This window comes from Pipra filicauda, unplaced genomic scaffold (genome assembly GCF_003945595.2).
Source record: "Pipra filicauda isolate LSUMZ 115617 unplaced genomic scaffold, ASM394559v2 scaffold80_size11013439_pilon, whole genome shotgun sequence".
Classification (NCBI taxonomy): Eukaryota; Metazoa; Chordata; class Aves; order Passeriformes; family Pipridae; genus Pipra; species Pipra filicauda.
In genome coordinates, this window is record NW_024104987.1 from 1,047,735 (window position 1) to 1,075,096 (window position 27,362).

The 27,362-nt window shown below is 64.4% G+C and overlaps 2 protein-coding genes across 14 annotated transcripts in view; one reads left to right on the forward strand and one right to left on the reverse strand.

Annotated features, from left to right (window-relative positions):
• BAIAP2 (BAR/IMD domain containing adaptor protein 2) overlaps positions 1–5,829 on the forward strand; it is a 41,566-nt gene extending 35,737 nt beyond the window's left edge. For 4 of the 7 annotated variants that reach the window (XM_027725351.2, XM_027725354.2, XM_039390247.1 and 1 more), the window contains one exon: positions 3,829–5,829. In XM_027725351.2, the coding sequence (XP_027581152.2) occupies positions 3,829–3,898 (70 nt within the window). In that variant the 3' untranslated portion in view covers positions 3,899–5,829. Of the gene's footprint in view, positions 1–59; positions 1,271–1,896; positions 1,945–3,828 lie in introns of those variants that run through there. The other 3 variants (XM_027725357.2, XM_027725359.2, XM_027725358.2) reach the window with 2 other exon arrangements.
• Positions 1,235–27,362, reverse strand: AATK (apoptosis associated tyrosine kinase). Of its 7 annotated transcripts, none has more exons than XR_003541541.2 (15): positions 27,236–27,362; positions 17,205–17,338; positions 15,939–16,080; positions 15,042–15,121; positions 14,809–14,927; positions 14,163–14,250; positions 13,912–14,045; positions 13,118–13,202; positions 12,331–12,470; positions 12,067–12,216; positions 8,895–11,985; positions 8,607–8,775; positions 8,050–8,286; positions 7,645–7,855; positions 1,235–5,501 (listed from the first exon to the last, which is right to left on the reverse strand). XR_003541541.2 is itself a non-coding variant. In XM_027725343.2 (14 exons), the coding sequence occupies exons 1-14, from the start codon at positions 27,318–27,320 to the stop codon at positions 7,827–7,829; spliced, it is 4,665 nt and encodes a 1,554-aa protein (XP_027581144.1). In that variant the 5' UTR covers positions 27,321–27,362; the 3' UTR covers positions 6,811–7,826. The 7 variants fall into 7 exon arrangements, 4 of the variants coding, with proteins under 4 accessions (XP_027581144.1, XP_027581143.1, XP_039246174.1 ...); XR_005566841.1 differs by lacking the exon at positions 1,235–5,501 and adding an exon at positions 5,665–6,754; XR_005566840.1 differs by lacking the exon at positions 1,235–5,501 and adding an exon at positions 5,665–6,779.

A 27,362-nucleotide genomic window follows, 5' to 3' on the forward strand; every position in this document is an offset into this window, starting at 1 on the left:
CACGGTGCAGCCTCGCGGCGCTCCCGGCCACTCTGGCATCTCTGTGCTTTGTTCCGCAGCGGCAGTGGCAGTTTGGTATCAACGGTGTGAGGACACCCGGGCTCGCGGCGGCCCCTTGCTGCTTGGAAGAGCTTTCTGCTTCTTTCCCCCCCCTTTTTTTTTCCTTCCCTTTCCTTTCTCTTTCTCTACTTCTTTTGGATTCGAAACTCTTGTGATCTTCAAGGAAACCATGGTGCTTCTCACCCCTCCCTGGTGTTCACAGTGCCCTTGTTTCTGAAGCCTTTTCGGAGCAGAAACTGCCTGTGCTCGCAGCCTGAGCGCAGCTGACACTTAGTGGGACCCGTGTTTGTCCTCCCGTGTGATGTTAGCGATGCACTGTCCCCCCGGGGCCGCGCCGGCCGCCCCGCACGAGCCTGGACCAAACTCCCAGACTGGAACACATATGCATGGCCTCTGGTGTCCGTACTGTTACTGAGCATCCGGGATGCCCGCGCCCGGGATGCCGTTCCCGGAGGGGGGGCAGCGTCCCTGCGCCTCCCCCTCAGCCTGATCCGCTTCCATCCCACCACGGTGGCTTTGGGAGAAGCGGATGGCACAGACCCCCCGCCCCGGGGAAAGGGCTGCTTCTGGGCTGGGGTCCCGCCGGCCGTGGGAACCCCTCCCGGAAGGGTTACTCCTGGTTGTTTTATAAATATATATATATATATTTTTTGTAGCAAGGTATTGTTACCTCACGTTAGGGCTGGGGGTCCGGGGACACACTCGCATCCCTAAACCGGGCTTGGGCGAGGCAGCCCCCACGCTGTGCCCCACGGTGGGCTCGGCAGTGCCCAGGGGGGCTCCCACCTGGCACTGGGGTCCTGCTCCTGCACTTGCCCGTAGCCCTCCCAGTGCCCGTGGCCATCTCCACTGCAAAGCTGTTCACGCTTTTTTCTGATGTGATTTTTAAGACCTCTGACATTGCCTGTTTACTGGGACATTGCTGGCAATAGACTCCCCCCGGACCAGTTTTTGGGTTATCTCCTCGCCTACAGGCACGTTGTTCCAAGCCCTTCCTGCATCGATGTCCGAATTTTGCTAAAGATTTTTAACCCAGGATATTTCACGCTGAATGACAGAGAGTAGGGGAGGGGGAAAAAAACCACAAACCCAGCCTAGCAAAGCCTGTGTGGAGACTGTAAAGTGGTGAAAAACCTTTTTTTAAAAGCCAGAGAGAATTGTGCCCTGTACTGAGTTATTGTTCGAATAAAAGTTTTATTTATTGCATTGAGCTGGGCCTCGGTGTCTTTTTCGGCTGCCGTGCCTGTGTGCTGCCCTCACAGCCTGCATCGCCCGCCGCACATTCCCATGCCATGTTTTTGTTCCTTGCTCCATCCCTCGGCGCGGGGCGGCCGTGGGGGGCTCTGGCTGCTGCCCGTGCACGCCCGGCCCCGCTGGCATTAAACAGCTTCGCTGAGCGGGAGCAGCGACAACTGTTTAAGAGCCGGGTCCCCCCTCTGTGAGCACCTGAGGGGGTGATGCTGCTGCTGCTGCTCCCGCATGCCAAGGCTCCGGCTGCACTTTCCCGGCGCTGGGAAAGCGGGGATGGCTGGCACGGGGGAAGGAAGCCCCCCCTCCCTTCCGCAGCCCCATGCCCGACCCCTGCGCTCCCCAGGTGGCTCCCAGCCGGCCGTGCCCTTCCTTCCCCTCCTCGCAGCACCAGTGACTCAATAAACACGACTTTTTCTCCTTTTTCTTCTTTTTCCTCCTGTTTCCTCTGCCTGACGTGCTGCGTGCGGGGTGGCCGGTGGGCTCTGGGGCCGCCTGCCCGGAACCTTAAGTCTCTCCTTAACCACGACCTTCTGTTCCCATCAAGCGTCCCGGTGTCCTCCAACGTGCCTTCTGTTTCCCTTGCAGCCCCGATGTTGAAGTGGCCAGGTTTTGAGGTGCCCCTGCCCGTAGTTAGTAAGTTGACGGTGTCGGGGGGCCGAGCCCTGGGTGCGCTGGGCAGCGGGTGAGGCCGCGGGGCTGCGCGGGGACGGTGCCACCGCTCTGCTTCCCCCTGCCTCCGTCCCCTCCGTCGGTCACCGCTTGTCCCCGGCCCGGTGGCAGGAGCTCTGGGTCTCACCGCGCTGCCTCTGCACGGCCACTCGCTCCGCTGCCGTGGCTGCGCTTCCCGGGATGCTGAGCTGCTCCTGCGCTTCCCGCTGCCCCTAACCAGCCTCTTCGGTTGTAGGTCTCTGGTGCCCATCGCCAGCCCCAGCCCACTCTCCGGCGGGGCAGGGAACGTCCGCGCTAACCTCGAGTTTTTTGAGCAGCTTTTTTGTTGTAGACTTGTCCCAGGAGGTTCCTTGTCCTGGGAGCCTCCTCATCCTGGCCCCTGGGATGGGATGGAGGAGCTTCCCCAGGAGCCGACACCCACCTCGGCACTGCAGAGCCTGGAGAGCCCTCTTCCCGTTTCTGTTTGATCCATGAGCTGTATTCCCTGGAGTTGCAGGCTCCACCCCAATGGCTCTTCGCTGCCAGCACAGAAATAGTTAAATGAGAGCCCCGGGTGATTCATCAAAGCAACTTTTCTCTCCCTCCAGTCCTGAGAATCTATTTTGGCATCCTGGGGGGGAAAGTGATCTAAGCATCTGCATTAATTAGGTGGGAAATTAATTACCCTATTTTTAAGCAAAAGCCATTTATCTTCTAAGGAGAGAAAAAGTGCACATGGAGAGGTGAGGGATGGCAAGGAGGGGGCCTGGGGCAAACAGTGAGTGTCCGTCCCAGGGGGGTTGGGGGTCCCAGCCTCCTCCTTCTGCTCTGGGGACATTCCAAAGCTTCTGGGGACATCCCAAAGCTGTTCAGTCCAGTTGTAGATGGTAACCACGGCACTTTACATGCACCCACATCTGGTGCCTCCATGGTGGGGAACTGGCCAGTGGCCCAGCTGTGGGACCCATGTGTGTGGTGGGCCATGGCCACAGCTTCCACTGGGGAAAGGAGAGGGATTGTGTGGCTCCCTGGGGAGGGCTGGGGGCGCTGGGCAGGTGAGACAGGGAGGATGGGTAGGGAGCTGCTTGGTGGCTCCCTGCCCAGTGCAGGTTTGGACCTGATGACCCCAGGCACCCCTGACAGCCAATGGAACCCCCAGAGCTGCCCACACCTCCAGGGAGTTAACTCCTGCTGGGAGAGCACAAAGGAGACCTCCTGGGGTGGGGTAAGGATGCTCCCCATGCCAAGGTAGCCCCTGTATCCTCTCCTGGCCAAGTGACAGGACAGTGTGGGGGACACCCCAGGTAGGTGAAACCCCAGGTCAGGCTGGCTGGGCTGGGCTTGGTCTCTTGGCTCTGCCAAGTCCATCCAGGTGTTCTTTATCTCCCACACTCTTGGATATTAACTTCTCCAGAGGCAGCACAAGGCCTCTGCAGGGAGCTACCAGCTCTGCCCTTGGCTGGGAGGTCAGGCCATAACCGGTAGTGCAGAGCCAGGTGATCTCGTGGTGCTCCCATCTGTGGGAACTGTGTGAGTCCAACCTGGAGGGGACTGGAGCAGCTTCTCCAGCCCTGGTCCCCCATGGCATCTCCTGCTTTAGGCTGATGGAGAGTGAGGTAGGAGAACATCCCACATGGAGCTGCCCTCGGCTCATCTCTGACACCTACCAGGGCTTTAGCTGGGAGAGGAGCTGAGGAGTGGGGGCAGCTCAGCTGGGGGCTCCACAGGGCAGAGCCTTTCCAGTTAACCCCTTCCCAAAGCTGCTCTCCTGGGGTCTTGCCAGTGCCCGCTCGCTGTGCCGGTGCCCCGTCCTCACCAGCCCCGCTGCCGCCGTCCCCCCGTTAACTCTTCCTTCCTCTTCCTCCGCAGAAACCCCTTTGCCAACGTCCAGCTGAAGCCAACGGTGACGAACGACCGCTCAGCTCCGCTCATCAGCTGATTGGGGAGCGCTGGCACCCGCGGCACTCGCCACCTCCTCGTCCTCCTCATCCTCACCACTGCATGTCCGGCTTCCCAGGACTTCATTTTTAGGCGGAATTTATTTAATCCTGCTGCTTTGAAAGCCAAAGGCTCAAGCTAGTGCCCTAGTTCTCTCTTCTCTAGACCCAGCTTGTCCCCCTCAGTGGCAGAGGGTCACACCGCGGTCGTGTCACCTGTCCTCTGCCTGCACCAAGGAGTGTGGTGGCAGCACATCCCGGAGCTGGAGCAGCACGTCCTGGGGCTGGGATGGTTCCCAGGCTGAGCAGCAGTTTGCCATGGGTGGGAAAATGGGCTCAGCTGAAGAAAGGGCTCCAGGGGCTCACAGTGCTCCGGTGGGGTGGCAGTGGCAGAGGGGACACGGTCCCCCTGCTCTCCCCTGCCCAGACAGGAGGGACCCCTAGGAAAGGTGGGATAGCCCGGATACCCCGTGCAAGCCAAGGGAAGGTGAGAGCTGTAGGCAGCTCCCAGGCTCCCACTAGACCCTGGATGCCCACCCCATCCTCCAGGCTGGCACACCAGCAACAGGGTGGTGGCACTGCAGCCCTTGCTGGGACAGGGCCGGCTCTGGTCCCAGAGCTCCTGCAGTGCCAGGGCTCAGGATATTGTAGGGAATTACGGTACTGCTGTAAAATATAAGCTAGAAAAACACACTTGTGGAGGCGAGGGCAGTGTGGAAGCCTTGGGGTGCCTGGGGCAGTTGGGGGGCCCTGCTCCCCGCAGACAGAAGCTCCCTCCAGACCTCTTGCTTGGCTGTTTGCTCTTCCTCTATTCCTAGGGCTGCATGAGAGAGAGAGATAGATAGAGATAAATATATATAAATATATATATACACACACTTGCTAAGCTTATTGCTGGGAGTGCCCACGAGTGAGGTGGCTCCCGGGCCCTTCCACAGTTCCAGGGAGCCGACACAGGAGTCTTGTCCTTGCTCTGAAAACAGGGAGAAGGGGGTTTCCAGGCAGCAATTGTGTCTCCCGTGGGTGAGTGGTTGATGCCGAACAGAGTTTTTGCTTTTTCCATTGTATTTTTCATTTTGCACTTCCTGATCACTAGTGCAGCATGTCCTGGTCACCACAGTCCAGGCAGTGGGCGCTTGGCCGGGCACAGAGCGGTGCCAGCGCGGGGCTCGGTCCCAGTGGGATGTGGTGGTTCATCTCTCCCATGTCCCCTCCGATGGATTTTCCAGCTCCGCTGCAGGAAAAGAGCTTCTGCGACCGTCCAGGCTCCAGCTGTACACGAGGGTTCCCTGCTCCATGATGTGCCTCCTCTTCCTCTCCTGTGCCTCCTCTTCTCCCAGGGCTGGAGCAGATGGGTGGGGGACCACACGGGGCAGGGGTGAGGGGAAGGGCTCCACTGGCGCACGGTGCAGTGGGTGGGAGAGGGCTGGTGGTCACAGCCCTGGGTGGGGACAGGCCTGGGGTCCCCTCGGCCACAGCGTTGTCCTCTTCCACCCCTGTGCCAGGGGCTGCCCCCCCGGGACCCCTGAGCAGCCACCCTGGCTCCAACCAGCCCCCGGGGGCTTCGCTGCACCTCCTGGCTCGGTGGCACCTGCAAGACGTAACCTGAAATAATTTTTTATGAGAAAAAGTAATTTATGAGCAATTAAATCCCTCACACCCCTCCCTCCTGCGGCATTTTCCCTGGCCAGAGGCACGGCCTGGCCCCGGGTCCATCCCGAGCTGGCTCCATCCTGCGTGCCGGGCAATGATCGGGGCAGGAAACGGCTTAAGATATTTTAAAAACTTTATTATTGGCCCGATGAGATTTGACACACATGCTGGGAGCTGTATGGAAATCAGCACTGATAAAAAATACAGCAATTATGACCCGTATTGAGAAAATAGACCATGTAAGAAGAGCCTTTCTATTAAAAAAGTTACCCAAGCCACAGCTCTGTCCTCATCCACCCTCCGGAGCCGGGACCTGCGGCGCCATAGACCAAACCCAGGGTGGGGTGGGGGGCTGGACCAGCACCCCTGGGTGCAAGGGGCTTGGGGGGCGAGCACCTGTGGTGCTGGTGGTGTGCAGGGAAGGGGAGGCAGGGGGGGCAGGAGGGTGGATGCTGCGGGAAGGGAATCCCAGGAGCATCTCACTCCTGCATGGGCAGCACCCATGGGTGCTGCACCCCAGGTCAGTGCAGGGGGTGGCCCCCCAGTTGCAAAGGGTAAGGGAAGAGCTTGGGAGAACTGAGGGGGGGTGGGTTACAGGACAGGTGGGGACTTAAATAAAACACTTAAATAAAGCATTAATTGCTTAGTGGTGGGGAGGAACCAGCAATGGGGGGTACGGGGCAGCACAGCCACCCTGGGGCTGAAGTTGGGGTCCCCTGGGACCGTGGCTGTGCCCTCGGGCACAGCCCCTCACCCCCACAACATCCTTCTGAGCACTGAGGGGGCTCCAGCTGAGATACAGCTCCAGGGTGGGCTGAAACCTGCTGGATGGGTGGGAGGAGGGTGGGCGAGTATGGGAACATCTGGCTGGAACCCGAGTGGCATCACAGTGCCAGGCTGGGGATGGGCTCATCCCACAGGGTCCTGGTGCCAGAGCTGTGCCCAGCCCAGGATGGGATCATCTCATGGCATGGAGCAGAACCCCTGGCACCAGCCCCATCCCACGTGGGTGCACGTGTCTGTGCACAAGGGCATCTGTGTGCCCTCACCACCTGCACACGGGGTGCCAGGAGCCAGGACATGGGGCGGGGGGCGCTCACAGGGGACATTTCTCACCTCAGGGTTTGGTCTATAGACCCCAAAAGGAACCAGCCCTGATTTCAAGGTTTCGTTCAGCTCCGCTTACTTCTATTTCCTTCCGGAAGCTGGAATTGCACAATTATCCTAAGCCTCGAATGAATTAAAAAAAAAAAAAATAACGAAGAAACCCAAAAAAAAAAATAAAAGTAACAAAGAACTGCGAGTACCCCCTGCCCCCCTCCCCCCGACTCGATACGTCTCTTTGGCAGCAATAACTTAAAATCGCGTCAATGTGGGTTCAGTCAACAGCGAGTTTTGGTTCTGGGGTGGGTTTGGGGTTGGGTTTTTCTAATCCTTTTCTTTAAATACAAAAATAGTCAGGTTGGCAGGTCCCGAGGGGGGACGTTCCCCCCCTAACCAGCCCTCCACGTGTCGTTCCCTTCCACAGTGGGCAACGGTTCCACCAGCCCTCAGGATCCCCCTGCTGGGACTGCTCCCTGAAAGCAAAGGGAGGGGAGCCCCCCCAAGCCCCAAAAGCCATGGTGCCCCCCCTGGAGAGACAGTGGCACCCCTGGCACAGGGAGTGACATCAATGGTGGCAGCAGCCAGTGGCTCCTCACTCGGGAATGTCGTGGGGTGCCCGTGAAGCAGCCCTGGGACAGCCATGGGGTGGCTGTGGGGCAGCCGTGGGGCAGCTGTAGGGTGACTGTGGGGCAGCCCTGGGGCAGCCAAGCTGCCACAAGGTGCAAGACCAAGCACACGGCACGGGGAGGGGACAGCACAGGATGTGTGGGGACAAACACCACCTCGGGGAGCACGCGTGGGCAAGAAGCCAAAAGGGGGGGACTTCACTGGGGGGACACTCTGCAAATGTTAGCAAGGTCAGGGCACTACCCTTTAAACGCTATAATTTATATATATATATGTATATATATATATATAAGTGTGTATTCTGCACGCACGCACACAGCCACCCGCACACACACGCACGGCTGTCACCGTCACCGTCACCCACCGCCTGGCCCCGCGGGGGGCACGGCCCCACTCCCACTCGCAGCAGCAAACGAGTTCCTTCCGAGAAAATCTGCCTAAAAAATCCAGAGCGGGGTCTGGGAGCCCACGGGCGACCCCCGTGCCCAGCCCCGCCGTCCTGCGCCTGCCCGGTGCCGGGGCGATGCCGGCTGTGTCCCGGCGGGCTCACTCCCGGTCACCGTCCTCGCTGCTGCCTGCAACGAGCAGAGAGGGGCCGTGAGAGGGTCCCGCCCTCCGCGGGACACCCGGCCCTTCGCAGGGGTGACCATCCCCTCGGGCACAAGGCCAGGGTGTCCCGTGGCTCACAGTGCCACTGGCACTGATGGTAGCCCCCGGCAGGGATAGGGGTCCTGGTCACCCGCAGAGCAGCATCACGGGGGGTACTCACCTCCTATGGAGTCCATGTCCGAGTCGGAGACGTGGGTGATGGAGAACCGGGACACCGGGGCAGGCGAGACCGTGAACCGGGAGAACTGGATGGGCAGCACCTGTTTCTGTGCCGGCACCAGGGCAGGCAGGGCGGGCACGGCCGCGGGGGGCTCTGCTGGTGTCCCCGGCAGCGAGGCCACCAGGGGCGGCTTCACCGGCACCAGCGGGAAGTCATCGTCCCACTCGAAGCCACCGCCTGTGATAGGGAGTGAGGGGGTTGAGCCCATCTCAGGGTCCCCACCATAACCGCTGCCCCCCATCACCCCATAACTACTCCCCCATCACTGCATAACTGCCCCCATCATCCCGTAATTGCTGCCCCATCACCCCATAACTGCCCCCATCATCCCATAATTGCTGCCCCCCATTACCCCATAACTGCCCCCATCATCCCATAATTGTCCCCATCATCCCATAATTGCTTCCCCCCATCACCCCATAACTGCCCCCATCATCCCATAATTGCTGCCCCCATCACCCCATAAGCACCAGCCCCACAACCCCCTGGTCTCTTACTCTCTTCCGAGGCATTGCCATCTGAGGAGTCGTCTGAGGCTCCGAGCTTGTCCGTGGGGCTGGGGGGGCTGCCACTGGCAGGGAGCTGCCCCGAAGGCAGGGGGGGCTGCCCCGAAGGCAGGGGGGGCTCTGGGAAGCCCTGCTCAGCCAGCTCCCGCGTGGGGCTTTCCTGAGGATGGAGAAACAGCAGGAAGGAACCTCACTGGGGGCACGGCTGGGGACGGCTCCCACCGCCAGAATGCTGTGGGACCATGACCAGCGCCCGGCACTGCCCCCTAGGGCACCCACCTGGTCGAAGAGGTAGATGGTCACATCGTCGTAGAAGGAGACGGCCTTCTTCTTGCGCTCCAGGTCCTCGCAGAAGGACTCGGAGAGCAGGCTGGGCATCTTGAGGAGGCTGCGCAGGTTCCGGCCACTCTGGCTCTCGGCCACCACGATGGGCACAGCCACCGGCTCCTCCTCGCTCTCCTCGCTCTGCTCCTGGATGTTGTAGCAGCGCAGCTCCTCGTCTGACTCGTCGCTGTCCTCTGTGTCCTCATCCTCCTCCTCCGGCTCCTCGTGGCGCTCAGGGGCCGACGGGAGCGGGGAGAGGCCCGGGGCTGGCTCAGCCCTTGGCAGCAGCGTGCTGGGACCCCCCGGAGCATCACCCACCCCCGTCCCCTCCGGGGGCAGCCCCAGGTCCCCAGGCCCCAGCACAAGGGGCACAGTCTGTTTATCCCCTGCCACAGCTCCTCCAACTCCAGGGACACCCTCAGGCACGTGGGTCCCTCCGACAGTCAGTGGCTCCCCAGGGCTCACTGGCACGGGGGTCAAGGGGAAAGTCTTGGGGGTCACAGAGCCCGGGGGACAGACATCAGTGTCGGGGCGTGGGGGGCTGCCCAGCACCAGCCCCGTGCCAGCGGGGCACTGCTCCGTGCCAGGTGCCTGCTCCGTGGGGCCGGCCGGTGTGCTCCTGTCCTCAGCCCCCTCCTGGTCCCCCTCCAAAACCCCCACAACCGGCATGGGCACCGCCACTGCGACACCAGGCGCTGCTGGGGGGCTGCCAGGTGCCCCCGGGGGGTGCAGTGGATCCTCCCCTCGCCCTACGTCCTGCTCAGGGGAGCGGGGACCCTCCTCTGCCTCCGGGGTGCGGGATCCATCACTGTCCCCCTCGTCCTTGGGGCCACGCTCAGCCTCGGCGTCGCAGTCGGAGAAGTAGGCAGAGTCACGGTAGGGGCTCTTCTCGGCCAGGCTGTGCAGCTCAGCCCCCAGGGCACTGGGCAGCCGCGTTTCGGGGGCCGGACCCTCACCCTCGCCCCCTGGCAGCCCTGGAGGCGGCTTCGCCAGCTGGTTGAAGGTCTCCGGCTCTCGGGGTTCGTGGGGCTCCTTGAGGACGAACTCGGGGGACTCGTTGTTCTCGGTGTCGTAGCCGCTGTCCAGGGCGCGGGCTTGGCCAGCGGGCACAAAGGCACCGGGGCTCAGCACCTCGCAGGAACTGGCCGTGGAGGGGATGTCCAGTGACTCCAGCGAGTCCGGTGTCCCCACCTGCTTCTGCAGGGACCTGAGTGCCGGGGTCGCCTCCGTCCGCTCCGTGTAGTCCCCGGAGAAGTCGGTGAAGACGCCGGAGGTCAGCTCTGCCGTGTCCTCATCGCTGCCTTCGTCCACGCTGGGGAAGCTGCCGCTGGAGAAGGTCTTGTCCGGTGTCCGGTCAGCATCGCTGGTGGCACAGGCGCCGCTCTCAGCCATGGCCTCCGTGGGCATCGGTGCGGGCGCCTCGGCGGGCTCTGGCGTGGGCTGGGCGCTGTCTGTGCCAGGCTCAACAGGCAGGCCAGGGTTTGGGGTGGTGGTGCCAGCCATGGGGGCGGCCTCCCCCAGCCCCACTGTGGCGTGGGGCAGTGGGCTGCAGGCAGGGCTGCCCCCCACTGCGCTCTCGTCCGGGTGGGCATCACGAGGGGCCCCTGGCGCAGGTGTCGGGGCCGCGTCGGGGCCCCACGGCGTGGCGGGGCTGCCCGCCAGCGTGACTGCCTGTGCGCGGCCGCAGGGTGATGAGTCACGGCCGTGCCAGGCCTGGAGCCGCGGGGAGGGCGAGCGGCACGGGGAGGAGGAGCCGCCGGCCATGGCGGGGGGCTGATCCTGCCGCGGGCGGAGGAAGTCGTGTCCCGGCGGGGACCCCCCGAGCTGGGGCTGGCCGCGTGGCACCGTGCCCAGCGGCTTGGCCATGAGCCCGCGGAAGGTGATCATGCGGCGGTAGCACCAGCTGTCGCCGGCCGGGGGCTCACGGGGGCTGCCGCTGCCGATGTTGTTGTTGGAGGAGCTGTTGGAGGCCCAGGGAAGGCGCTGAGGCGGGGGGCTGGCACCTGGCGGGTGGGGGGCACTCGGGGGGCTGTCCTCGCCCAGCTCCAGTGCCACACAGTCCGGCGGGGCCCCGCTCTGCCCCCGTGTCGCCCCGTACCCCCGGGGGCTGTAAGTGCAGTTCCCCGGCGGCGAGACGCCCAGCGGGTCGGTGAACATGCCGGGCTGGAAGCTGGGGACGGGCCAGTCCTGGCTGCCTGGCTGGGGGGGCTCCTCCTCCAGCAGGTACCCCTCGGCCCCGTGGCTGGGGGACGGTTCATAGCCCCGCGGCTCCTGCCCGGGGCAGGGATAGGGGTAGTACTCGGCGCACTCCCAGGAGGCCTCTCCCGCCGGCGCGTGGCCCAGCAGAGGCTCCATGCTGAGGGACACGGTGGGGCTGCCGTCGGAGTCGTAGGCGCCGCTGCTCCGGCCACCCTGGGCTCTCCAGCAGGACGGGGGGCGCAGGGGCCCCCGCTCGCCCGCAGGGCTGTAGGTGCACATGGCATAGTCCAGCTCGGCGCTGCCCTCCCCGGGGCCCTCGATGCGGATGTAGTACTCGCTGCCCAGTGAGGGGCTGTGGGCACCCAGGATGGGCACCACGCCAGGCGCCGGCACCCCAGGGCAGCCCCCCGCCTTGCACTCGTAGCAGGAGGGGGAGACCCCCAGGCTGAGCCCCACCGTCGTGGCAGGGTAGTAGAGGTCATGGTAGCGGGCGGCGCTGGTGGGGCTCAGGGACCCCAGGGGGGCCTGGAAGTGCTCGGTCTTGGTGTGTTCCCACTTGTACTCGAAGTTGAGGCCGTGGCTGGTCTCCATGACGGTGAGGATGTCGTCCCCGTCTGAGGGGAAGCCGTCAGCTGAGAACTGCTCCAGCAGTGGGAAGGAGGAGAGCTCAGGGCCGTGGTGGCTGCCGCCAGCGCTGCCGTTGGGCTTCATGGAGTTCCAGCGTTTCTCGAAGTCCTCCTCGGCCTCCGTGGCCCCTTTGGCACACAGGTAGGACAGCAGCAGGTGCACCTCCTCCGCTGTTGGGCGCTGCTCAGGCTGCAGCCAGCAGAACTGCATCACCTCGTACCTGTGGTGAGGGGCCAGGGTCAGCCTGGCCCCCCGCCCACCGCGAGGTGGGGCAGGGCAGGGGGCAGGACGGGCTCCTCACCAGCGCTCCGACAGCGAGAGCTTCAGCTGCGGCTTGGGCAGCTTCAGCTGCTGCTCCTTGATGGCATAGGCCAGCACTTGCCGGTCCGAGTAGTGGTCGTAGGGTTGGCTGCCCAGCTCAAACAGCTCCCAGATGGTGACGCCCAGCGACCTGCGGGCACGGTGGGATGCTGGGGGTGCAGGGAGACCCCCACCCCGCTACCGGCCAGCTGTCCTGAAAACAACCCACCCCTGCAGCCCCCTGCCCCCCCCCAGACCCGCTCACCAGACGTTGCTGGCCTTGGTCTGGTCCACCACGAGCAGGTTGCCGTGCACCTCGTCGATGAGCTCGGGCGCGATCCAGCGCAGCGGCACCCACAGCTGGTCGGCCGTCACGAAGTAGTCATCCTGCCAAGTGTGCAGGGTCAGTACGAGAAGAGAACGTCAATCCATGGCGTCAGGGACCGGCCACGCCGCGGCACCCTCCACCCCGTGCCCTGCCCCCCGCCCAGCACGATCCCCCCCGGCTCTGCCCCCAGCCTGCCCTTCGCTCCTCCTGGCACCCACTGCCCCTCCTCCCCCCCTCTGCTGCCCCTCTGAGCTCCTCCAGCCCCCCAGCCCAGCGATCCCAGCCCTGCCAGGAGCCATGGGCAGCCCAGAGCAGGACAGACAGACATATGGACGAGGGGACAACCCCAGGCTGTGCTGGCAGCTGCCTGCAGGGACCTGTTCCTGGCAGAGGGGCGCGTCCGGGCCAGCCCAGGCAGCGCTGGGGAGCCCAGGCTCCATGGCACCCCTCTGGGCAGGGGGCCAGGGTGCTGGGAGAGGGAAAAATCCCCCCCTAATGCTCATGGGGACAAACTGGGGGGAAGCGAGTCCCTCACAGGGTGGTCTGCACCCCCCTGCACTCCAGAAAACCCAGGGAGTGCCCCGGCACTGCTGGGGAGCAGGAATGTGTGCGGGTGTGGGGCAAGGAAGGCTCAGCACGATATGTACCAGGGTGGTGTACGTGTGGGTGCCCCGGGGGTCCCGGTGCGCAGCCCCCAGCCCCTCCTCCCTCCAACCAGCCTTACTTTGTACTTGCAGTGCGAGAGCCCGTAGTCCCCGATCTTGACGGTGAGGTCGGCGGTGAGGAGGCAGTTCCGCAGGGCCAGGTCGCTGCCAAGCAAACCGGGAGCTGTCACCGCTGCCGGGGGGCCGGGGGGCACCCACCACCACCGAGGGGTCGGGGGACACCCACCAGGGACCCCGCGGGGGCAGCGGGATGGGCGAGCGGCGGCGGGGCCCCGTCCCCCCGTCCCTGTGCCCAGCGCCGGGCGTGCCGATAACGCGGCAGCCAGTGCACAGCAGGAATGCCTGCGCAGCCCCAGCTGCGCCGCTGTCCGTCCGTCCATCCGTCACGCGCCGAGCCAAGCAGAAAGCGGGTGTTCCCGGGCAACGTGAGCCCTGGCACGGGGCCGGGCTCCCGGGCGGCTGCTCCAGCCCCAGGGCAGGTCACGCACACGGGGTACACGCGAGACCCCCACTGCACCAGGGCCCACCAAAGCTGGGCTGCCCATAGGGGAGTCCCTCTCCAGTAGCACAGCTGGGGACCCCATATCCCCCCACCACAGCTCGGGCACCCTCGTGGGGACCCACCTGCAGACCTGGGCTCAGGTGGGGACACTCCGGTGGCCCCTGATGGCAGCGCATCCCCTCCTCAACAAAATCACTGATGCTGGAGTCTCCGTCTGCAACTCACTCAGCACCAGGATATTGTTGGGCAGGAGGAGCAGTGGTGGGGCAGGAACGCTGGCATCCTGGGAACCGCCCCCATCCAGACCCCGAATTTCCCCCTGCCCCCCCCCCGAGCCGCAGGCCAGCCTACCTGTGGATGTAGTTGTTCCTGTGCAGGTGCAGGACGCCGCAGGCCACCTCACATGCCATCCTCTGCAGGGTCAGCAGGTCCGGGGTCATGGCCTCGGCCCCCCGGCAGCTCCGCAGGTACCCCTTCAGGTCACCCTGTGGGCAGTGCCACTGTCACCCTCCACGGCGCTCGGCTGCGGGGGCTCGGCCATGCCCGGCACCCACAGGGGCACCGTGGGGAGCGGGAGGGGCACGAGGGGCACACGGACTCACCAGTGGGCAGAACTCCATCACCAGCAGGTACGGCGTGACCTCGGCACACTGGGCCAGGCACTGCAGCAGGTTGGTGTGCTGGAGGGCTCTGTGTGGGCAGAGCAACAGGGGCACATGGGCACCGTGCCAGGGGGGTTGGGGCTGCTCCCAGCACCCCATTGCCCTGGCTGTGCTTGGGGTGACAGCAGCAACTCCTCAGGAACCACTGCCCTGCGTGTGCTGGGGTTGGATGAGGGGACAGCGGGAGCCCCCTGGGAACCATCACCCTGCCTGTACCGGGATGGGCGGGGGCTGCCGGGAGCGCCGGAGCGGGTACCAGCACGTCCCAGCGCCCCAGGCACACCACAAAGGGACATTTGTTCAGCTGTGCCCAAGCAGGAGCAGCCCCGTGCCCCGCCTCGGCCCCGCTCTGCCCATGACCTCACCGCTGCCCCTCGCCATGGCCAGTGGCTCCGCACAGCCCCAGTCCTGCCGCAGTGAGCGCCGGGCAGATGGGCTGGGATGGAGCTGAGCTGCTGGAGAGCTCAGCTGGCACCTCCATGGGACAGCCACGGCTCTGCTTGGCAGCCAAAGGTGCCATGGAAGGGACCTGCCACCATCCCACAGCATCCCCACTCTCGGCACCGCAGAGTGACCCCAGAGGTACCTGTAGGGCTGCGCTTCCTCCAGGAACTGCATCTGGTCCTGCACGCTGGCACTCGCCTTCAGCTCCTTCACCACCACCTGGGTGCTGCTGATGCCCGAGTTCACTTCCCCCAGGAACACCTGGGGCGAGGGACACGCTCGTCCCTCCATCCACACCCCGAACCCGCCTGGCACAGCCGGGGCCCCGGGTCCCACCGGGGTGGGGTGTCGGGGGCTCCCTGCCCCTGGGCTCACCTTGCCAAACCAGCCATGCCCGATCTCCTTCAGGTACAGGAGGCTCTGCCGCCCCAGGTCTGCCGACTTGAGGAGCTGCACTGTAACAGAGCACACCTAGTTGCCCGCGTGTCCCCCGACCACGTGTCCCCCCTGCCAGTGTCCCTCTGCCCCCCTGCCCACATTCCCCAGTAGTCCCAGCCAAGCCCTGACATCCCCACCGTGTCACCCGGTGCCAGGGCGTCTGCCATGCCGAGATGCTCCAGAGAATCCATCCCCAGGCACCCTGCATCCCAGGCATCTTCCTCTCCAGGCATCCTCCCACGGCGGTGAGACGTGGGGTACTGGTGTCCCCGAACCGAGTGGCGGCAGAGCTGGATCCCTGTCCCTTCTCTTCCGCAGGGCAGGCGGAGCCGAGCCCAGCGCAGGGCTGGCATTTAGCCCCTTCCCAGCCCCCCCGGCACAGTCCTGCCCCTCGGGTGCCCGTGCCAAGGGCAGGCAGCAATGGGACCATTGTTGGCCCTCGCTGGCCACCCCCCCACGGCCATTCTTTGGGCGGGGAACGGCGCAGGGCAGGAGGGGGCACAGCCAAGCGCCCCCCACATTCCTCTCCCACTCATGGGCTTGTTTACACGGGACCGGAGCTTGTGGGTGCCACCATTTGGGGTGTCCATGTCCCGTTCCACCCTGGCAGGGTGGGACACGCACAGGGTTGGGGACAAGGACAAGGGACCTTCGCACAGGGGAATCCTTGCAGCGCTCCCCAGGGAACTTGGCTGCCTGTCCCCTGCTCAGGGCTCTGCTGGAGCTGTCCGTCCTCAGTAGGGGAGACCCCCCATTCCCAGCTCACCCTGCTGCTCAGTGCTGCAGGACACCCCAGCCATGGCTCTCAGGGGTCCTGCCCCCTCCCCAGCTTACCTGAGCGCCCCGGCTGCTTGGCCATGGGCAGGGACACCTTGGTGAGGGGCAGCACATAGACCTCGGGGCCATGCTGGGGGGCAGGCGAGCCCTGGGCCGACAGCTCCGTCACGTAGTCGTCCCCCTCGGCGTTCTCAAACTCCTGCTCCAGGGGCATGAGGGGAGGGGGACACACCGAGCAGAGATAACTGACCCCAAGGGTTCCCCACTGCCAGCAGTGCCCCACAGACCCCTCTGCCCCAACGGGTTCACCCACACCCCCAGGCACGGGGACCCCCAAATCCCACCCTCCCGGCACACAACCCTACCCCCTCCACGGGGACGGCCCCACCCACCCCACTACCTGGCGGTGCCACCCCGGCACACCCCGGCTCCTGAAAGCCGCCCGGGCGAGCAGGTAGGCGACGGTGAGCATCTCGCCCTGCCCAGCTCTGCCTCATGGCACTGCCGCCGCCGTGGGCACCGCGCCGCGTGCCATGTGCCGCCGTGTGCCATGCGCCGTGTCCCGCCGGACACCGGCCCGGCCGCGCGCCCCTTTATACCCAGCGCGGGGGCCGCGGGGGTCACTGTCCCCCCCGGCACGGAGAGGTGCTCCGACGGTGTGGGACGTTACACAGCACCCAGCGTGTCCCCCCCAGCCTGACCCCCTCCCGCCGCGGGCGCCTCAAGCCTCCACAAAAATCCCAGCAATTAGGGAAAAAGCGTTTTCTCGGCACATTCTGTGCCTGTGAGGTCAGGGTGCCTCCCACCCTCGGGGGCGTGCGGGTGGGACTGCCGGGCCCTTAACCGTGGCGTGGCCTGGCCCTGCGCGGAGCCGGGAGCACGGCTGGGTCAGGATATGACCCCCAGTGATCCTGAGCCCCACAGCATCCACGCTCTGTGGAGCTGGGAGCCTGGACGGGTCAAGCTACAACCCCCAGTGATGCTGAAACCCACAGATCCAGGCTGTGCAGAGCAGGGAGCCCAGATGGGTCAGAATATGACCCCGAGTGATGCTGAACCTCACATATCCATGCTCTGTGGACCTGGGATCCTGGATGAGTCAGGATATGACCTCCAGTGATGCTGAGTCCCACAGGTCCTGGCAGGCACTGAGGGTTCAAACCCTCTCTTTGAGCACTGCTCTCCTAAACCAGGACACATCCAGCCCTGGTGCTGGGGCAGGGGATCCTGCACTGGGAACCTCTGAACACCTCCATCCCTTCCTGGGGTCTCTGGGGAGATCCCCTCTCCCGGCCTGGGGACCCCCCAGTGCCCCCAGCTCACCTTGAAGCCGATGTCCCCCTTCTTGCAGCACAGACAGGCCAACATGAGGAAGATGAAGGTGAAGAGCCCCGAGAAGGAAACAGCCACGACAGCCAGCGAGGAGGACCAGGAGAGCTCACTAAGGGGGGTGCCGTCTGTGGGGACACGAGGGGGTCAAGGCAGGGGGCTGGGGCAGGGAGAGGGGTCCTGCCCGGGTGGGGGTCATGGGATGTGGGGGCTCATCAGGGCTCACAGGGGAGCACTCGGGGGGGACAGGGGGCTCAGTGCCACTGTGCTCCCTTTGAGGACAGGAGTCGGGAGCCAAGGGGGGACATGCATGGGAGAGACAGGGACACAGCTCCTGTGGATGCAGGGTGGCAATGACACCCTGTGGAGAGGGACTGTGCTGGCTCGGAGGTCCCAGGCACCCTCACCCAGCCAAACCCCAGCCCTTGGATTTGCCCTCCAGTGGGTTTGGCCCCAGCACAAGTCACATCTCAAAGCTGGCCAGACACTGCAGCTGTGGGAGCTGAAAGGAAAGGAATTTGGTTCCATGAGCCCCCACACCAGGCACAGGGATGGGACAGGGCTGCTCAGCTGGGCACTGCATCCTCTGGCCACCAGCACGCCTCAAATCCCAGCACCCACCACCCACTGCAGCCGGTGCCGTGTCGCTCGGGGTGGCAGGGGGCACGGTGGCAGGGGGCACGGTGGCCGTGGTGGCAGCGGTGGTGGCCATGTCCCAGCTGCTGTCCCCAGCAGGCCCCGCTGCCAGCTGCAGCTGCCACATTACTATTCCACCCAGAGCCTGCCCGAACAACCGGCACCGTTGTGGTGGGAGGCAGCCGGAAGGTCGCGGTGCTGCCAACAGAGCTGGTCATCAGGGACCCCCCACAGCCCTGCAGCGCCCAGCACAGTGCCCTCCTGTGGGACAACAGGGCTGGGACAGGTGCCCCTGTGCTCAGCTGTGCCCCCAGCACAGACCCCCACCAGCACTGCAGCCCCTCCCCAGGTCACTGAGCCTGTGCCGAGCCCTTTGGGGACACTCATGGCACACACATGGCTCCAGCACATGGACCACAGAGCATCCCTGTCCCTGTGCCCTGATCCCACTGTCCTATGCCAGGACTGCCACCAACTCCCATGTGTCCTTGAGACCAGCACCTGAAGGGCACCAGGGGTCTGGGGAAGGTCCCGCTGCCCTGGGGGGCACCGGCAGTTCCTGGCTGCTCCCCAGCACCGCACGGCACAGCCACGGGCACCCCAGTTCCCAGCCAGGCAGTGAGCAGGCACATGGCCCCGTGGGCCTTGGCACAGCCCAGCCATGCCAAGGAGTGTGAAAGGAGCTCCAGAGCCATCTTCTGAGGCTCAGGATGCAAAGCCGAACCTGGGAGGAGCGGGGGGCGGCGTGCCCCCCCTTGCTGCTGGTTTCCATGGTGAACACACTTTGTACCGCCAACGTCACCATTTTCCCTGGATAGTGGGACAGCAAAAGAGAAAATGACTCACTGAAAAGAGCCTTTGAACGGCGACAGGGAGCAGAGCACAGGGACAGGAGCCCCTCCGAGGGGACCGTCAGCTGAGCCACCCCTCGGCTCGGGAACTGGAGCTTCCCAAATGAGCCAACGGACCAGTGAGACCCGGTTCGTCCTGTCTCAGTTTCCTCACCTGAACGACCAGCTACCTGGGAAGAGTGACCAGCCCAGACTGGGCACCACCACTGCCATGACCCACTGGCACCATCCAGCTGCTCTCCCTGTACCCACAGCACCAGCGCTGGGTGTGGTGATGGGAAATGCAGCATCATCTCAGAGGCCAAGTTATCCCAAAACCAGGTCAGATGCACCTGCAGTGGCGGCTGCTGGAGCACCAGGGTGCAGGGGGCACCAGGACATGGCAGGCACCAGGACACAAGGAACACCAGGGCACAGGGAGCACCAAGGCACAGGGCTGGCTGTGTGCAGCGTGAAGGGCCCCCACCACATCCTGCCCCACATCCTCAGGCTCTGCCTTCCACTTTCCCAGCAGGAACAGGGTCCCCTGGCACCAGTGCCATGCCCTCACGTGGCCTCAGCACTTGGCCTTGCCATAGAGGTCAGGCTGAGAACGGCGAGCTCAGTGCATCCCCCAGAACTGCTGCATCACTCGCAGCCCCACACCCAGGACCACCCAGCACCCAGGACCACCCAGCACCCAGCGACCCCCGGCAGCAGGGCCAGTGTGTCCCAGCGGCTGTGTGCCAAGCCAGGGATCACCCACCCTCACCTGGCCAGCCCGGCAGGTGAGAACAGGTGGGGGGCTGGTGGCAGCAGTGAGGCCACAGCTCCAGCCCCAGGAGCTCCTGCCCCAGCCTCACAGCCAGCTCTGGGAAACGGGAGCAGAACTCTGACGGAGGGAGAAGGGGATGCCGGATGCAGTGGGATGCACTGGGATGCAATGGAGTGAAGTGGTGTATAGTGGGGTGCAGTGGGACGTAGCAGGATGAAATGGGGTGCAGTGGAATGCAGTGGGGTGCAGTGGGGTGCAGAGGGGTGCAGTGGGGTGTCGTGGGGTGCAGTGGGGTGCAGAGGGGTGCAGTGGGGTGCAGAGGGGTGCAATGGGATGCAGTGAGAGACAATAAGGCAGACGCTGCCCTCCCGCCCCACAGATGCCGCCCCGCAGCTGGCACAGCCCGGCCCGCGCTGCTGCCCCCCCACCCAGCCTGTTGCATCGCCCACCCAGCGCGGGTCGCAGCTCCCACCGCCGGCTCCAGGCAGGGACGGGAAGAGGCCGGAGGGTCCCTCCGGGGTCCCGGCCCCGGTCCCGCCGGCGCTGCCCGGAGCAGGGCCGTGCCCGCCGCCGGTGCTGACTCACGTTCCCGGGGCGGTGCGGCCGCCCGGCCGTGCCCCGCTGGCTCCGGCGGCCGGCGGGGCGATGCTGCGGCCGCTCGGCTCCCCCGGCGGCGCGGGCGGCGGGCGCGGCTGACGTGTGCGGAAGGGCCGAGCCGGGGCTCCCGCAGCGCCCGCGGCAGCTCCGCGCTCACGGCCCCGCCGCGGCCCCCGGCCCCTGCCCACCCCCGAACCGGCGCGGCACGGGCCGTGCAGAACGGGGAGCAAAGCTGCGGGCACGGGGCACAGAACACCGAGACCTCCCCCCGCCCCGCTCCCGCATGGCCCCTCGCTGCAGGACCCGCTGGAAAACACAGCCCGTGCCTCAGTTTCCCCACTGGTAATTCCCAGCTGCCCTGGGGCACAGAGGGACTGTCCTGGTGGGGTGCGGGCTCGTAGGGTCATCCGGCAGCTGACGGATGATCTGGGTACCTTGGGAGCATGGTCTGCACATCCCCCCAGTCCCCTCGTCCAAGGTGGATTCCACCTCTGGAACATGCTGGGTCCTGCCCCCCTGCTGGGGCAGCACCTTGCAGCAGTGCCCACCTAGAAGAGGCTGGATTTGGGAAGGAAGAAGAGCAGGATTCAGGCAGGGAGCAACACAAGATTAGGGCAGGGAATGGGGCAGGATTTGGGCAGGCAGCAGGGCAGGATTGGGGGAGGAAGCAGGGCAGGATTGGGGCAGGATTCAAGTAGGATTCGGATGGGATTTGGGCAGAGCCAAACACCCATGCCACGTGGCCCCTCTGGCCACAGGCTCCTCGCTCCCAGCCCCATCCACTCTCCTGGTGCAGGCACAGCCCTGGCATCACGTTAATCCCCGTGTCCATGGGCAGCTTCCAGGGAAGCAATTTCACAGCCCGCAGGACGCGCGCTCTGCTCACCCACACGCATCCAGGCGGCACGAAACCATCCGCTGCCATTTAGCGTGCGGGCACACGGCTGTGCCCGGGGCCTTGCAGCTCCCGGGAAACTGAGGCACCAGCACAGCCCCCCAAGCTGCACCCCTGAGCCCGGATCCCCCCTGCCATGGGAACAGCCCATGGAGCAGGGCTGGGGCTGGTGCTACCCACTGGTGCCAGCCAGGAGCCTGGCACAGAGCTGGTACCCTCAGCATCCTCCACTGGGATGCCATGGGATCCAGGCATCCTTCCCAGGGGTACCCAGATCATCCTCCACCAGGATGCAATAGGATTCAGGCATCCCCTTGCCAAAAGCGGGGTTCAGAGAGCAGCACCCTTTATCCCCATCCCTGGAGACCTTCTCCCAGCACTGGAGCAGCCGCTCCGGTGATTAACAGATCAGTTAATTGTGAACGCCAGGCACGCCTCACTAATCCCTTCTCCTTCTGTATCTTCTAATGTGGCTTATTTAACCAAAAGGATTGATTCAGCCCCTTATTTCTGGTTTTACCATCTTGGGCTGAAACAGCAGCAAAAAAACCATAAATAGACGGAAAATAAACTAAAATCATCCATCATTTTCTGAGGCAATGAAATAAAAACAAGGACTGCACGAGGGAAAGGCCGAGCCCCAGCGCTGCTGCACACACACCACACGTGTCAGCCTGATTAGGGACAAAAAATCAAGTTCCTCCATCAAAGCAAGCCCTGATGCAGAGCCAGGAACCGCCAGCTCCCTCCATTTCCAGGGAAAATACTAATATAATTATTATAATGATAATATAAGTATTATAAGTATTATAATGTAATTCTAATAATGCTATATATTATAATAATATATAGTAATAATAATATACTATTATTGTATATAGCATTAATATTATATATGGAATTATACACAAAATCATATATAGAATTACATATACTGTATTTTTATACATAATTATATAGTCTATTTGGACCACAGAATATTAGAGTTATAATGATATATTGTAATAAAAAAAGAATAATAGACAAGCAAAGCAAGATCAAATTGACTGTTTATACCAAATTCTCGTGCTTGGTGTTTTAAATGAGCTCTGCGTGGGGGTGGTGAGGCCCAGCCCACGCCAGCCAGGCATGTTCTGGTGGCATCCCAGCAAACCCGCTGTCCCGAGGGACAGGGAGTGACCTCAGCCCCTGGTGCCTGGCAGGAGCACCCAGCCCTCTCCTGGCAGGGTCCCAGGTAGGGATCCCTCCATGGACCCCGGGAATGCCACGCCGGGAGCGGTGCCGGGGGCAGTGCCACGCCGGGAGCGGTGCCGGGCACATGGCACCGCGGTCCCGCCGCCGGCAGCGCGTGGCACCGGCCACGCCGAGGCTCCACAGCCGGCACGGCAGCGTTTACGTAACCGCGGGAGCGGCAGCGCGAGCGGGGCAGCCTATTTATATCCAAAATGCTCGGCGGCGTTATGAAACCAGAGCTCTGGCTCTGGAGGGGGGCCGTGCAGGAGCAGGGCCCGCGCACGAGGCGGCCCAGGGGATGCTCCATGGGGCGGTCAGGAACCCGGGCACGGGGTCCACCTCTGCCCCCCACCGCAGCCCCGAAAAGCTGGCACAGCCCAGACCCCGCTGCCCCAGCCCCCACCACCACAGGGAGCAGGAGGACGCTGGGCACCAGCTACCCTGCCACCCTCCTGCTCTCAACCGGTCCGTGGTGCCCAAATCACCCACGGGCACAGGTACACACAGACTGGGGAGACTGGAAAATCCCTCCTTTGCCATAGGAATTGTAGCAGGGGTGGCGAGGGTGGACACAGGGAGCCTGGAAAATCCCTTTGCCGCAGGGATGGCAGCAGGGAAGGCCGAGGGTGGGCACGGGACACAGGCGAGGAGCACACAAACACACGGGTATTTCGGAAAGATGAAGAGCCATGGGGTCCGATATGGTGGCCCAGCAGCGGGACAGCCTGGCACAGCCAGGACAGGAGCCTGGGAGCCCATGGGTACCCTGCCCAGCCAGGCGGGCAGTGCTGCTCCACTTACTGCGTTTGCCTACGCTGGAATTTTCCTTCGCTCCAGTAATTAAAACAAGCGGTGTTAACCCAGCTGCTGGCACCAGGCTGCAGGGAGGACGTGGACATGGCTGGCAGGGGGGAAGGGAGAGGAATTGGGACCCCCCCGACACTCCTGCCTTCAGCCCAGGCTGTGGGACAGTGGCTCTGGGGGAAGTCCTTGACCTGCTCTGCTTCCTTTGGTGTTGAGCCCTCCCAAACCCACCAGCCCCACATCCTCACTGTCCCTTGGTCGGTTCCACCCTCCACCACAAGCCCTGTGCCAGCTCTGGGACATCCCGAGGTGCTCCATGTCCCCCATCAGCAGGGCTGGAACAGCCGATGGCAAACGGTACAATGGCAGTGGGTGCCCTGAGATGGCTGCGACGCACTCCAACGGCACTTCCCGGGCTGTCAGGGGGATTAATGCCCACAGGAGATTTGTTTTCCTGCCAGTGGGCATGCTGACTCAGCACAGAGCGGCTCCTCTCCTCTCCTCGTCAGCCCATCACTTCCAGCCCCACATCACATCCCTGCGGGATCCCTCTGCCTCAGCTCCGTGAGCGAATTCCCCCGGGGATGTGTCAGGGTGTTTGCTGGGGCAGGAGAGCAGACGGAGCCAGTTGAGCCCTGGGGCGGCAGCAGCACACGGTCAGACCATCATTCCTCCATCCCACCACCCCTCCATCCCATCGTCCCGGGCACTGGGTCCCAGCACCTCTACACTTGCCGGGTTGGTGTGGCACGGGGTGGGAACAGGCTGAGCCACAGCACCAGAGCGGCCCAACCACCCCTTTGACCCAGACCCTGGGACTTTCCAGCCCAGGGAATCAGCCTGGCACATGGCAGGTGGTGTCACACCAACGAGGCAAAACCTGGGATGCATGTGTCACCTGGCCACAGGCAGCCAGGACCAGGCAGGGCCCCAGCTAAACACAGACCCCCAGCTGGATGCAGAACCCCTGGCTTAACCCACACTGGGCACCACGCTGGCAGTGCCATTCCTGCCCTACTTCTCACGGTGTCACCAGGGTGCCAAGGCCTGGCCTGAGGCTCATGGCAGGGTGGGCACCAGAGCCCTGCTCTGGCTGGGAGGATGCAGTGCTGGGGGCGGGCAGAGCCACGGGCTGCCCTGGCACAGGGTGTCCCAGGGAGGGCTGGGAGTGCCGGGCAGGGAGCCCGTGAGTCACAGCCCGGTCCCGCCGGCAGCGCAGGGCCCTTTCAACCCTGGCAAATTAATTTCTCCTAATTGGCTTTGACAGGATCGGTGTCACCGTCCAGAACATGCCCGCCCGTGGGGGGGGTAGGAGGGAGGGAGGGGAGAAGGGGGAGCACCCCTGGGGAAAAGGATCCTGGCTCCGTTCCCTTGTTGAGCCAAGCAGGGCCCAGCTGCCCTGCTGTGCAGTGCCAACATCATTCCCTGAGCAGGACAGGGGGCTCACCACATGCCCCCCCCCACCTCTGCCCACCCCTGGCATCCTTGTGGCAGTGGGATTCACCCCCTGCCCATGTGCCCAGCTCCTGCTGCCCGTCAGCCTGGACAGACAGACAGCACCTCCTGCACCTCCCACACACTGAGCCCCCATGGGAAGCACGTGGCAAGACAGGAAACCAGTCAGGGTGCTGCCACCCCTGTCACCTCCTCTCCAGGAGCTCCCACCACCCTCAGACCCCCCTCTGTGTCCAGTCCCAACAACACCTTCCCCTTGTCCTTCTGCAGCATTGCCAGCAGCCAACAGCCCGGTTGGTGCCAGGGTGGGAGCACGGGCATGCCTGGCCCCCATTTGGGCTGCTGGGGTTCTTCTGGCTGCAACAGCCCCTTTGCCACCACGGTTCCCCAAGTCCTTTCCCATCCTCATGCCAGGAGTAGATGGTGGTGCTGGACACGGAGCACCAGCACTCCCAGAGCTGTTGTCCATGTGAGGCCTGGGACAGTGGGTGGGTGGCAGTGGGTTCCAGCCAGGTCCGAAAACACAGGGCTAGGGGGACACCCCCAACTCTCCCTTGGCCTTGATTCCCCGTCCCCCCCCCCAGCTCCTCGAGCCCTGGCTGACCCCCAACAGTTCTGCCTGGTGCCTCCCAGCACCGTCTGCTCAGCCGGGCTGTGGCAGGTCACGGCACTTCCAGGTCAGGGAGTGGGCACTCAGTTCCCACGGGAAGCCCAGGAGATCTGGGATACATGTTGGGGCAGGCAGCACAGCAGTGCCTCTTGCTGAAGGGTGGTTGTGCTCCACAGGTGGCTCCGTGCAGGAGCATTTCCGGGCCCGGCCTGTGGATGGGCAAAACAAGATGGGAACCACGAGGCTGCTGGGCTGGGACCCTTTCCCAGAGCCCCAGGCACTGAGAGGGAATGAATCCCAGACACAGCTGGCTCAGCCTGACACAGGTGCATCGGACAGAGGAGCCAAAAGTGGCAGGTGAAGCCAGAGCATGGGCAGCTGCAGTCAGCACATCCCTGTGGCACCTCTGCCCCGGGTGACACCACTGTCACCATTCCATGCCAGCAGGCCACCTATGGCCCAGTCCTGGCAGCAGTGGCTTCCAACCACCCCTTTCCAGGGAATGTGGGCCCAGGAGGAGATGCTCCCCTCTGCAGAACCAGCGCCCCTAAGCCTCTCCCGTCCTGTCCCAGTTGTGGTGCCACCGTGCCCTACAAATCGCTTCCTGCTCCTCCTGACCAACCCCAGGCACGAGCCAGCCCCAGGGAGCCAGGCTGGCACAGGCAGCCTCAATGCCACACAGGCAGGAGCTGCTGCCACACAGACCAAATCCACAAAGCCATGAAACCCAGAATATGGATTGTTCCTCTCTTTAATTCCCCTCCCGGTGCTGGTGGGTGGCAGCTGCACAGCAGCGCCGAGCTCTGGGCCTGGCAGCACCATGATGGGCAGCGATGGAAACCGTGCTGAAGGGCTTTTAAACCAAACATGCCTTGAGAATCCCCAGGCTGGCAGGATTCGCACGGAGTCGAAGCCTCACCAAAACCCGGAGCAAAATCCCCCCGGGGCTGAGCCCGACAATCGGCTCCTTCCCGGCGCTGCCGCATTTTAGGTGCAAATAACGAGGTTTTAGAAACAAATAACGAGCGGTCGGGGACAAAGTCCCCGTTCGGCGAGTCCTGATGCGGCTCATTTCCAAATCCCCCCACGGATTCCGACCGCGCGCAGCCGGGGGAGCGGGAGCAGCGGAGGAAGGAGGGAGCGGGAAGGCGGCGGGGAGGGATGCGGGAGCCCGGCACCGACAGCCGGAGCCTCCGGCACCCCGCGCCCGGCACGGGCACCGCTTCGCCGCCTTCGCGGTGCCGGAGGAGGCGCCGGGAGCGGCGGGAGCCGCGGCACCACCGCTCGGTGCCGGACCCGACACGCGTTATCCCGGGCTGGTAAACAAAGGGCCGGAGCCGAGCGCCCGCCGGACGCTCCCACGAGGGGTCCCGGTGCCCGCGCAGAGCCGGCCCCGCACCGGAGGGACACGAGGCGGCTGCGAGGGGCGGGAGGCGGCGGTGAGGGGCGGCTGCGGCGGCTGCAGCCCCAAACACGCACCCGCAGTCGCCAGCCCCGCGCTGCTCCGCGGCTGCAGCATCTTCCTGCAGCTGCGCCGCGGCCGGGACACGGCGCTTACATAACGCCTGCGCCCCAAAACGCCGCTGCCCTGCCCCGGCACCCCCCCCAGCTCCGCCGGCACCCCCAGCCCGGGCGGGCACCCCCAGCCCCCGGCTCTCCGGCCGGCGGCTGTCCCAGGCGGTGGGGGCTCAGCCCCGGCTCCGTCTTCCTCCCTCTCACCATCACCATCCTCCCTGTCGTTATTATTCCGTTTCAATCCCGGAGATGCCTTCAGAGGCAACCGCAGCCCCCGGATTCCTCCGCGCTCCAGCCCGGGAAACAAAATGCCGCCCGGCTGCGGCAGCGATCCCACCGCCCCGCTGCCACACCGGGGGGTCCCACCGCCAAACCGGGATGTCCCACTGCCACACCGGGATGTGCCACCGCCGCACCGCGATGTCCCAGAACCACAGCGGGGAGTCCCACGGTGGCCAAGCACGGCGGGTCGGGAGCCCGTCCAGTGACATTCCCGGGGATGAGGGCGAGGGGATGCTCGGCTCGCGGTGCGGGGATGCTCGTTCCCGGTGCACCGGGCGGGCAGCCGGTGCGGGGCTGAGCGAGCCGAGCGCGGTACCGCGGGGGGCTGCCCGGGGGAGGCTCGGCGCGGGGCAAGGGGTGCGGGTCCGGCGGCCCCGGGGCTGCGGCACTTACCGGGGTCGAAGTGGGAGCTGAAGGCGAGGCTGGGGCTCAGGAAGGCGGCCGCCATGGCAGCGGCGGCGGCGGGGAAGCGGCCCATGGCGCGGCGGCGGCGGGAGCCCCACGGCCGCCGGCTGCCGCT

Excerpts from the sequence above, each read along its gene's own strand:
- AATK (XM_027725342.2), bottom strand. The coding sequence starts at position 27,320 with ATGGGCCGCTTCCCCGCCGCCGCCGCTGCCATGGCGGCCGCCTTCCTG. Across the intron at positions 12,471-13,117 it reads TCTCGCACTGCAAGTACAAA|ACCCTGCACACTTGGCAGGA; the intron begins GTAAGGCTGGTT and ends CTTCTCGTACTG. Across the intron at positions 7,856-8,049 it reads GGACATGGACTCCATAGGAG|GCAGCAGCGAGGACGGTGAC; the intron begins GTGAGTACCCCC and ends TGCTCGTTGCAG.